This window comes from Acipenser ruthenus, chromosome 19 (assembly GCF_902713425.1).
Source record: "Acipenser ruthenus chromosome 19, fAciRut3.2 maternal haplotype, whole genome shotgun sequence".
NCBI classification, from domain to species: domain Eukaryota; kingdom Metazoa; phylum Chordata; class Actinopteri; order Acipenseriformes; family Acipenseridae; genus Acipenser; species Acipenser ruthenus.
The window spans coordinates 13,713,751-13,725,475 of record NC_081207.1 but is presented as its reverse complement, the minus strand read 5'-3'; the positions used below and the strand labels follow the sequence as shown (position 1 = coordinate 13,725,475).

Genomic DNA, 11,725 nt, shown 5'->3' with positions numbered 1-11,725 from the left:
TGCTATTTAATAAATTACATAATACGTTATTGAGATATTTTGATTTTACACACGATAAGTTTCGTTTCCACCTTTCTGTTGATAAAGGGAATGCAGTATATATCATATACCCTGTTGTTCAATGACGCGTTTGGTCACGTGACTGTACAGGCCCGCACTATCTCATGGGATGCAGTTTCTCATGCTATACCGGTATTGTACTACGTTTTGGTTTTTTTAAGTAAACACTAAAACATGAAAAGTTTTATTTTGTAAACATTTTATACGACTTTATATCTAATTATTCTTGTAGTTCTGCTAATCTTACCTATTTTTGTGAACAATTAAAATAGTTATTTATTAGCATTGAGACCCTATAAATACTGAGTTTCCTGAGCAAGAAAGCGCCATTTTGCAGACAGGGAAGGTGTGTGTTTCTTTGTTAGTTTGTGCGCAGTGTCTGTAAAACTGCATAACAGTCGACGTGGTTGGATACGGTCGTAATTTTCAGGTTAAAGTTAATTCATAGTTGAAGAACCTCGAATGTTATTTTTTTAAACGTTTGTTTTGACTTTCAAGTCGATATTTTCCGTCAGTTTGTGTTTTATTATAAGTGGTAAACATGAGTTACGGTAGGCCGCCGCCCGATGTTGAGGGCATGACTTCCCTCAAGGTGGATAACCTGACGTACCGGACCTCGCCGGAGACCCTGCGGCGGGTTTTTGAGAAGTACGGGCGGGTCGGGGATGTGTATATTCCCCGAGACCGCTACACTAAGGAGAGCCGCGGGTTTGCCTTTGTGCGGTTTCACGACAAGCGTGATGCGGAGGACGCGATGGACGCCATGGATGGCGCGGTGCTGGATGGGCGGGAGCTGCGCGTGCAGATGGCACGCTATGGACGGCCGCCCGAGTCACATCACGGGCGCCGAGGAGGCCCGCCACGAAGGTATGGGAGCTCCGGGAGGAGAAGCAGGAGGTAAGGGCGCCGGGGTGGGGGTATTTAATGCGGGGCTTCAGACTGTTAATTGGGTGTGGCAGACAAAGGTAGAGGGATACTTGGTGGTTGTGCTGGTAAACTACAGTCTGAAGCGCTAGTTTAACACGCTGCGGTTTGCCGTTTCAGTTGCATTGTTATTATGTGTGTATAATCAATACTTTGTTAGATCTGCCGTCGTTTGCATAGTTTTCTTAATCTAATTCAAATTCGACAATCCTTTGAAGAAAATGGCAGCTATTGATTTGAGTACTTCACTAGTGGACGCAAATAATACAATTTTGGGGACGCTTTTTAAGCCCTTCTGGGTTGTGATGGTGCTGTTCGTTATTGAAACACATGGCGATGCAACTGATGCAGACTATCGTTAACCTTAATTTTCACTTGGAAGTGAGTAAATGTTGTGTGTGGCTTATTTTGTTTTTCTCCAGCCCTCGACGACGCAGGCGCAGTCGCTCCCGAAGCAGGAGTCGTTCTAGGTCCCGTAGCCGCTCGCGGTACAGCAGATCAAGGTCCCGTTCCTACTCCCGCTCCAGGTCTCGGTCCAAAACTCGTTCCCCACGCAGAATCAAGTCCAAATCCAAGTCGAAGTCTTTGTCCAGGTCTAAGTCCAAGTCACGCTCCAGATCTAAGTCCAAGTCTAAGTCCCGCTCCAGGTCCCGAAGCCGCACACCAGCCTCTGCCAGAAACTCCAAGTCCAGGTCGAGGTCCAAGAGCCTACCCAAGTCTCCAGAGGAGGAGGGAGCAGTGTCTTCATAACTCAATGGTAAATAGAACCTGGCGCAGTGTTGCAGACTAAAATAAATGCATGTACTTTAGTCTGATCACCTAAAGCATGAAGTTATTTACCCTGTTTCCTCTATGTGAATATGAGTGCCCCATTAATCTTGTGTTTTTGGGGTGATTTCAAGGCAGTTAATGCAAACTGGTATTGTATTGCTAGGATTTATAAATGGATTTCTTTACCCTTAAACCTACTGTAGTGTGGTGTGTGTGTAGTTTTTTTTTTTTTTTTTAAAGCATGACTCGATACCCCTGCCTGTGAAACCACTTGTTACACCAGTGCTCTCCAACCTGTTTGCACCCAAAGGCCTAATGCCACTGCAGTACACATTTGGATAGCTAAAGAGAAGGATCTTCTTTACTGCTATGCCAGTTGTGCCAAAACTTTATTTTCTTCATTTGGTCACTAGTCTAATCATTACAGCACTAAAATTCTCCCTTTTTGTATTAAAAGGGACTGTAATTGCTAGGGGAGAAGCATAATGTCTCTGAGGTGACGGTTGGAGAATGCTGCCCTCTATATATATATATATATATATATATATATATATCTTGGTATTCTATTTGTCCAAACAGTTAGGAATTGTATCTTTCTTTCTCCTTGATGTACAATTTAGAACACTTTAAAGGAGTGCATTTTGTGCAGTATTGAGACTGATTCGGAAGTAAGAAATATTCACCCAAATGTGGAATTTTCTCCTCAAGCTGCTGTTTCCTGTTTGCAAAAAAGGAGATTGGTGCAGTTTGTGCAGAGTTAGAGATTGTGTGATCCGCCCTGGGGCCGCCTCCTGCTGTTGGGGTATGCTTTGGAGCAGGTTGGTCAGAATCAGTAATGAGTTGGTGTTGAGGTACGTGTGCAGGACAATGGAGAGAAGCCTTGCATTGTCCTGGTCATGTGTTGTCCATGACCTTGGGCTCACATACTTAAAACAGGAGGGGGGGAAAAAAAAGGTTTGTCTGCTTTTTGTTTGGGATTAACTAAATGTTTTAAATTTGAACGATTCTGTTAGAAAGCTACCATTTTTTTGGTGTTCCCAGTAGTTTACACAAATACCAAAGAAGCATTTAATGCAACATGGTTGGGTTGGGCCCTGCACTGTGGTGATAACTTGCTTTTATTTTGAATGTTTGGCTCATTTTGGCCAAGGACAATAACATTTTGTAGCAAGTACTAGCTGACCCAAGTTGATTTGTTAGGTAAATCCATCCTTTTAAATGTAGTTCTTGTGGGGATGTCACTTACCTGCCAAACTATTTGGAGGCATTTGCTTATTGAAAAGACAATTGTATGAAGTGGCAATAAACACAAACTGAACCTTTTTAATGTTGCAGAGAAATTGTCTGGCTCCCACTAGCACACTTGATCAAAAGATCATGTTTGTTCTTTGTGCCCTCTGCACGGTCTTGAGTGCGGTAAAAAGGTGGGGTGAAGAGGTCCCATTCCAAAACTATTTTACACATTCTTTATGCGGTCAGCCTGAAATCAAGCACTTTCTAGTAGAGTATTTTAGAATGTGCTGAAATGCTAGGTGCTAAACCCGCTCAATAAGAAGTGGTGTAATAAATTCAGATTTGGCCCAGACAAACAAGAAATGTCATGCAGAATTTGTAGTGATATCTGCAGTTGTAGAAATTAACTGGTAGTGTTTTGATTTACTCCAGCTTGTTCAATTGTTTTCTTTCTTTTACTTTAGACTTCTCGGATGAACAACCAAACCCAGTGAAGGCATCACTTTGAAAGTAAGATCTCTCTGAAAGTGAAGGAGAGATCCCCAAAACAAACTGGCTGATTACAAAAAAAAGGTTAATATTGTAACAATTTATGGCCTATAAAGATTTAAGTGTTTTTTTTTTTGTTTTTTTTTGTGTTCTGCATAGAAAATGAGGTTAATTTTGTATGTGCCATCTTGTTCCAATTTCTTAACTATTAAATAGGAAGGACTACAGATACATTTTGGGCTTGTATAAGTGAGGTAAAGCAAAAATGTTTGAGCTGTTTATTTTTTCTGTTAAGTGCTTTAATCTAGTGCTGGGGTTTCCTTAATTTAGTAATTTGTTAAAGGTTTTAAAATGTCCATAATGGAACATTTGCTATTGCTAACTAGTTGAGATCACAGTTGCTTTGAGATTTTAGTCGACTAAAATTGCATTCTGGCTTTGCTACACCAAGTAAGGTTTTAAAATTCTTTAGTGGTAACCATCAACCAGTTGCCTGTTAGTCTAACAACAGATTAAAGTGTTGGTTTTAGGTTTATTTTTTAATTCTGAAGTTTTGGTTAATACATAGACATCATATTAGACATTTCATTAAAATTAAAATAATTGGTATAAATTCTGAAATACTAGGTGTGTGTGTGGTGACCTAAAGTAGTTGCATTTGAAACCCAGCACTGACTTCATTTATTTGATTTTATTTAATGTTTCATCTGATTTGCAATTCTAATCTTTTCTCTTGTGTATTTTTTGTGCACTAGGCGCAGTTGTGTAGCAGTTGTATTGCTGGTTAGCTGTTAAGGTGGCGTGTTGCAGAGTGCTTGGCTGTTTCCAGTTTTCTCCTGATTGCTCCTGTGTAACGATGCCTTGGCGTGCCAGTGTTTTTTATTTTTATTTTAAAATCTGGTCTGCTGCACTTTCTGAAACCAGGGTCACGTGAATTGCTTTTTATTTTTTGTAAAATTTAAAATTGGAGCATACAGTGAGCACATCTAGCCATTTATTACACACCTTATGGTAATGGTAACATGGAGTACATTTAACTAATTGCATTTAAGACTGCTCTTGGTACAATCTTTTTGTAATTTGTATGTTCTGCTAAAATTTCTGTACTTGTAACTACTGTTCTGTGAATGCTAATAAAATATTCTTTTGGTGTATTTGTTTGTGTAACTGTGGTCAAGAATTCCACTGATACTGTGAGCATTGGGGAATCTGCATCCCAAATCTGTCCTTGCTGTGCAAGGAGGTGCAGATAGGGTGGTTTTGCTCACACTAACATCCCTTACCAAATTACATTTTACATAGAATACATTGACAAATTGCAAATGTATTAAATTATATACACCAATGGAAGATTCTGCCTTAAACATTGGGATACCAATGCAAATAAACCATGATCCTAAACAGCTTTCAGCTGTGACTAATGGGGGTTTCTAGCTTAGTGTTCCACTCATTACATAAACTTTTTTTACAAGATATATTTTCCAGCAGTTTTTTTTTTTTTTAAATATAAAAATATGCCCAGGGATTTGAGTTGTGAATCAATTGCTAATTCAAATAATGCAATATGAAAATTAGGATTTTAAATAAATGCCACAAAGTGGGTTTGGGTAGTGTTACAACCATATTGAACTCAAGTTGCAGGGTCCCACAATCCTTTTTAATTTCACAATGATCCCAGGGTGATTACTATATTCATTATTCATACTCCAGTGCACAGCTGTGAAACACTCAATGGGCACTACAAATTATCTCCAGTGATGGGAAATAAAGTCGGACAATATGTATACAAAGATGCCAAAAAAACAAATAGGTACCTCTTGAAAACAAGTTGACTGCCAACTTAATCAGTTTTGTGGTGTGTCATTTTTCCAAATAAAAAAAAATGTAGGTTTATGCCCACTGATACACATGTATGTAACACCACATCTAATTTTGATTAAACATGGTTAGCATGTACTCAAGAGTGGTAGAATGTTGGACTATATGGAGGTGCCTGCACTTCAGTGCCATTTTTATGCATTGCTAGAGAGCCACTCATAGCTGTGATGAAATGGTAAGGACATTTTTCAGTACAAAGTTGAGTATCAAAACCTGGGGATAAAAAGGTTTATGAATATACGTAATGCATACATTTTGCTTATATCTTCAGAATCTACACTGAGTCATTTCAAATAAAAAAAACTGCTCCCCTATCTTTGAAATTTCAAATGACTTTGTTTTGTTTTTGTAATAAGTCTGCTAATGCCTTGACTGAGCTCAGAGGTTGCCTGGCAGTGACGTAATGCAGACAAGGTCAGACGTTTTTATTGTACTGGTATTTAGCACTCAACACCGTTAAGTTCACTGCATTGCCTATATATAATATTACCAAAATAAAGGAAAACGATCCAAAATGGCAGATCTAGCCTTCACAATTGAAAATTTCCCCTTAAAGTTATTTATTATACAACAAATTTCACAGAAATCGTGAAATCTGTGATAACCGTGAAAGAAATACAGCCATAGACACGTATTGTGTGATAGATAAAAAAAAATCTTTTAGTTTCTCAAGGTTTGAAGTACTGCTGGCATTAGGTGGCTCCTGGTTGACAAAAAACTTGAAAACCCCCATTGAATGCAGTGCTGCAGAGAATCCCAGAGTGCTGTCATGGTCAGGGGTGCAGAAGCAGTGGTGTTTGCAGTCCTGGTCAGGCGTACAGAAGCAGTGGTGTTTGCCGTCCTGATCAGGTGTGCAGAAGCAGTGGTGTTTGCAGCAGGGTTTTCTACAGTCCCGTCCAGCAGCATCAGTCGAGGTGAGCATGATTGAAAGGTTCTCTTGCTATTCATCATTCATTGTGGAGTTGCTGTTGACACTAGCAAGGTTTATGTGGCATGTAACCTGGATCAGCTGCTGGGATGTTATAGTTTTTGCACTAGATGCTTTCTGGCTGAATGATTTGCTATTTTGTCAGTAGAAATTTCAAAGTTTTGCAGCAGTACTGCAATGTACAAAATTGAAGGCATATGAAAGAAAATGTTTTTTAAAAAAAAGAACAAAATCTTTTATTTTCAGGACGATTTGGGCAAAAGCCCTTCTTCAGCTGTTCAGGCTTTTGCCCGACACATCATTATATATATATATATATATATATATATATATATATATATATATATATATATATATATACTGTATATACACACACACATTATCATTGTTTATTATGCAGTTTTTTTCCTTACATTAGAATTGTAGTGATTCAAAATGGGTTCTTTTTGTTAAAGTTCTGATGCCACCTTTGAATGTAAACATCAATCTCTCTTTCCTACTTTCACCTAAAGAAGTGACCTTGAGGTCTCGAAAGCTTGTGATTAATTATTATTTAGTTAGTCCAATAAAAGGTATCACATCTCCTTTTATTTGTCAAAGATTTCTTTTTATAAAAAAAAAAAAAAAAAAAAAAAAATTAGTCGTTGCCAATTATTTTCTCCCAATTTAGAATGGCCAATTATTTTTTAAGCTCAGCTCACCACTACCACCCCTGCGCTGACTTGGGAGGGCGAAGACGAACACACACTGTCCTCCAAAGCGTGTGCCGTCAGCCGACTGCTTTTTTTCACACTGCGGACTCACCATGCAGCCACCCAAGAGCTACAGCTTCGGAGGACAACGCAGCTCTCGGGTAGCTTGCAGGCAAGCCTGCAGGCGCCCGGCCAGACTACAGGGGTCGCTGGTGCACGGTGAGCCAAGGACACCCTGTCCGACCTAACCCACCCTCCCTCCCCCCTGGCGACGCTCAGCCAATTGTGCGCCGCCCCCTGAGAGCTCCCCTCCACGGTCGGCTGTGGAGTAGCTTGGACTCGAACTCGCGACGTCCAGACTATTGTGCGCATTCTGCACGTGGAGCGCTATTACTGGATGTGCCACTCGGGAGCCCCCCTGTCAAAGATTTCTATGCAAATTCTAAAATGTTATTAATTCTCCATTTGCACACAACATGCGGTAAAGCAAGACATAACAAATGTTACATTTCAGAGTTCTGATTTAAGCGTTGCACTCGACATTAATGTCCTATTTCTAAACTGATTTAAAATGAAGTTATGAACTGCCAGGTCATTAGTAATGTTTTGTAAAGGATGCTCGCAGAATGAATTCTTGAATTCTTAGTCGTTATAGACTTGTGTAGAACTGTGACCAGTGCAAGAATGTATATCATTTCATAGACATTAAAAAATGAAAAACGAAAACACTGTAATCATATATAATATAATAACCCAATTCCGTAAGAAGGGGTTCTCTTATTTGTTCAAGTAACTTGACAGGGTACATTTTTTCCCTCAGTCTCATGTCTAATATTATACTGTTTCTTGGCTAAATGAAAATACAATATTATTTAAATATAAGAATTTTGCTGCACTGTCACTGGAAATCGGCTCTTATTATCGTGTCAATGTATTCTGATATACGACTGCTGTCAAACTAAGATTAACACAGCGCTTGTAATTTATTTAGCGTAAAATTCACAATCTTGAGTCAGGTTTCAAATCAAACTTATTACAGCTTCCGGCATAACAACCTCAGGAATGGAAGCGAGCAATGTACATGCTTCTTCACTTCTGCTCTGGTCTTCCTCCTTGAAATTAAAATGCTTCAAATAGACGCCACTGAGATCGCCCCGTTTACACATTGGTCCTCTTCACTGCGAACTCTAACCTAACTATAGGTAACCTCACCCACATCTGAGGGCGCCAAACGAAATCGCAGAATTGGCGACAGTTGCCCTAACGGACCAATCACGAGTCTGAAAGGTGTGGCTTCAGGATGAACTATCACCGCCATCATAAACGAGGAAAGCAGCAGGTAAATATTGTTCTGTATTGTTATTGTAAAAAGACAGTGCCTTGTTTTTGTGTTATTTAAAAGCCTTTCTTAATGAATAAACAAAAATATACTGAAATGTTTGGAATCTACATTGTCACTGTATTTGTTGTTTAAATTGTCTAATTTAGTGTAAACCATCGTGTTTGTATAAAAAAGATATTCGAAACTTCCAAGTAACTATTAATTTGCTGTACAAAAAAAAAAAAAAAACCATAGTTGCAGCTGTCAATATGGCGGCAGGGGGTGACGTTTAGCTCATAGACATATACAGTCAGCACTCACATATCCAACACTATAAAATGTTGACTTCAGTGACGGTCAAACGCAAGTGACGCATATCTGATTATTTAATTTTGGCCTGTTCCAACCCATGTCCGTTTTTCAGGGAACACAAAAAAATATACAATATCAAAAATACATTGCTGAAAGGACAGTGTTTTAAAATAAGTAGGCTTCTATTTAGATGTACTGTATTGGTTTTGTTGGTACAGTACTATATTTTTAACAGAAGTAGTATTTTAATTCAGAACGATATGATTCTGAAAATACCACTTGCCAAAACTAAAGAGACAACATGTTAACTGTAATACAGTACATACTTTTAAATCCATACGTATTGTAGCGGTATGTAAAACTCCCCATTAACGACACAACAGCAAAATGAAATCTAAAGGCTATGTGGTCCAGTGGTTAAAGAAAAGGGCTTGTTACCAGGAGGTCCCCGGTTCAAATCCCATCTCAGCCACTGACTCATTGTGTGACCCTGAGCAAGTCACTTAACCTCCTTGTGATCCGTCTTTCGGGTGAAACGTAATTGTAAGTGACTCTGCAGCTGATGCATAGTTCACACACCTTAGTCTCTGTAGGTCACCTTGGATAAAGGCGTTTGCTAAATAAACAAATAATAAAACATAAAAAGCAATGCAATTTAGCAAAAGATTAATATATATATATACTCTACCGGTCAAAAGTTTTAGAACACCTCAGTTTTTCCAGTTTTTATTGAAATTTACACAGTTTAATGTCTCAATGTACTCTGAAATTAAAGCATAGAACAAATAAACAATTGGAGATGAAAAAAGAAATCATGGAATCGTTTTGTTTAACAAAATTTAATCTAAATTTTTGACTCATCAAAGTAGCCACTTTTGCAGATATAACAGCCGAACACACTCGTGGAATTCATTCTACAATGGAAATCAAATATTGTTCGGAAAGTTCTTCCCAACACTGTTGCAGAAGTTCTCACAAATGTGTTGCACTTGTAGGTTGCTTTGCTTTCACCCTTCTGTCCAGTTCATCCCAATCCAGCTCGATGGGGTTTAAGTCTGGAGACTGTGCTGGCCATTCCATGATTTGAAGCCTACCGTCTTGTTCTTTTCTTTTGAGGTAGTTCTGACATAGCCTGGAGGTATGTTTTGGGTCATTATCTTGCTGTAGGATGAACCCCTGACCAACTAGGCGTATACCAGAGGGTATTGCATGGCGCTGCAAAATGCTGTGGTAGCAGTTTTGGTTCAGGGTGCCACTCACTCTGCAAGTCGCCGACTCTGGATCCAGCAAAAGAGCCCCAGACCATCACGCTTCCTCCTCCATGTTTGACAGTTGGTGTCACACACCGAGGAACCATCCTTTCGCCTACTCGACGGCGTACAAAAACCCTGCGTGATGAACCGAAGATTTCAAATTTTGATTCATCGGTCCATAAGACCTTCTTCCAGTCTTCAGTAGTCCACTGGCGGTGCTTCATGGCCCAGGCAAGCCTCTTTTTCTTATTTTGCCATCTTAGCAATGGCTTTCTTACTGCCACTCGACCTGTCAAACCTGCAGCTTGAAGTCTTCTCTTCACAGTTGAAACTGAGACTTGCTTACTTTGACCAGTGTTAAGCTGTGCTTGAAGCTGTTGTCCTGTGAGCCGCCTATCATGCAAGCTGTTGACTCTCAGAAACTTGTCTTCTGATTCTGTTGTGGCTTTGGGTCTGCCAGACCTCTTCCTGTCAGAGTTTCCTCCAGTTTCTAAGTGCCTTTTGATGGTGTAGGAAACTGTACTCACTGACACCTTGGCTTTCTTTGCAATTTCTCTAAAGGAAAGACCTACACTTTTAAGGGTTATAATGGTCTGTCTGTCTTCCTTTAATTGCCTTTTTCTCGCCATTATGAGAGCAATATACTACTTCCTGCAGTACAATACTGTCCAAATAATGCTTAAGAGGGTGTAGTAACACAGTCTGTTCCAACACTGCTTTTATACAGACAGAGGGTTTGTAAATCAACAAAAGTTGGGACACCTGTAGGAATTGTTAGCATCAACTTTCAAGGCTTAATTTACTTCCATTGCTGCAGAACAGCTGTAAGTTGTTAACCCATTACTTGTTCCCTGAAAAAGGCCTTTTTGTATAACTCTGAAATGTACATTATTTTTCAGTTTTTGGTAACCTAAACTTTTTTTTTTAACCTCTGGCAGTTTACAGCTTACCTTTGTACCATTTCAGGTTATTCACTGGACTTGAACTGCTTAAATTTCAATAAAAACTGGAAAAATGGGGGGTGTTCTAAAACTTTTGGTGTATATATATATATATATATATATATATATATATATATATATATATATATATATATAGTGCTGGATAAGGCCCTTATGTCACAGTTCACTTGTAAATGAAAATGCACAAAGATCACAGATAAATAATAAAAAACCCACATCACAGTATCTAAAACTGTTTAATGATTAATTGTTACATTACCCTAGCTTGTCTCGTTCGCTTTGTTTTGACTGCATTTTCGTCAGGTGAAACTGGATGTAACTGCACAATATAAGACAGACAGATTTGGCATTAGAGAGAATTAAAAAAAAAACGCAGGCTGTGACATATTTAGATAAATTGTAACATTGAAGAGAGTGACAGAGTCGGAAATCGCATGTGACGAGTAAGTGCATTCATTTATTACATATATATAACAGGGATTGATTTTATTCTTAATGCAAGAATGGTAAAACACGACTAAAGTATATCAGGGTAACGGATATCCGAGTGCTGACTTTATAGAACTAGACCCGCCATAGCTGAGTTCGAGTGAGCAATCGTGCCACAATCTTGGATGATAATAAGAGAGAGTACAGCGAAGACACAAGTGAGTTTAACAAATATATTAATATATTAATATTTAGCCAGCTTCAATAGATTTTCAATTAAATGATTATGTTGTGAAAAACAAATAGAACCAAAGTGATTCAGTACATTACAGTACATCTAACCATATATATAGAAACAGACATCGAAGAGTAACCTTACATGTATGTATGGAGCACCATTTGTGCCAAAACTATCCAGCCATTAATTTGTCAATTCATGAATTGGTCCATTTCTCCAGGAATTCGTCCATAAA

The 11,725-nt window shown here is 38.8% G+C and overlaps 1 protein-coding gene across 5 annotated transcripts; it reads left to right on the top strand.

Annotated features, from left to right (window-relative positions):
* The first annotated feature begins 386 nt into the window (after window positions 1-386).
* LOC117424701 (serine/arginine-rich splicing factor 2-like) lies at window positions 387-4,631 on the top strand. Of its 5 annotated transcripts, XR_004547925.3 has the most exons (5): window positions 387-957; window positions 1,407-1,741; window positions 2,464-2,573; window positions 3,453-3,561; window positions 4,233-4,631. XR_004547925.3 is itself a non-coding variant. In XM_034041341.3 (3 exons), exons 1-2 carry the CDS (start codon window positions 602-604, stop codon window positions 1,732-1,734), a joined length of 684 nt encoding a protein of 227 aa, XP_033897232.2. In that variant the 5' UTR covers window positions 388-601; the 3' UTR covers window positions 1,735-1,741; window positions 3,453-4,631. The 5 variants fall into 5 exon arrangements, 2 of the variants coding, with proteins under 2 accessions (XP_033897232.2, XP_033897234.2); XR_004547923.3 differs by having other exon boundaries at window positions 3,453-4,631; XR_004547920.3 differs by lacking the exon at window positions 2,464-2,573 and having other exon boundaries at window positions 388-957.
* Window positions 4,632-11,725: the final 7,094 nt, after the last annotated feature.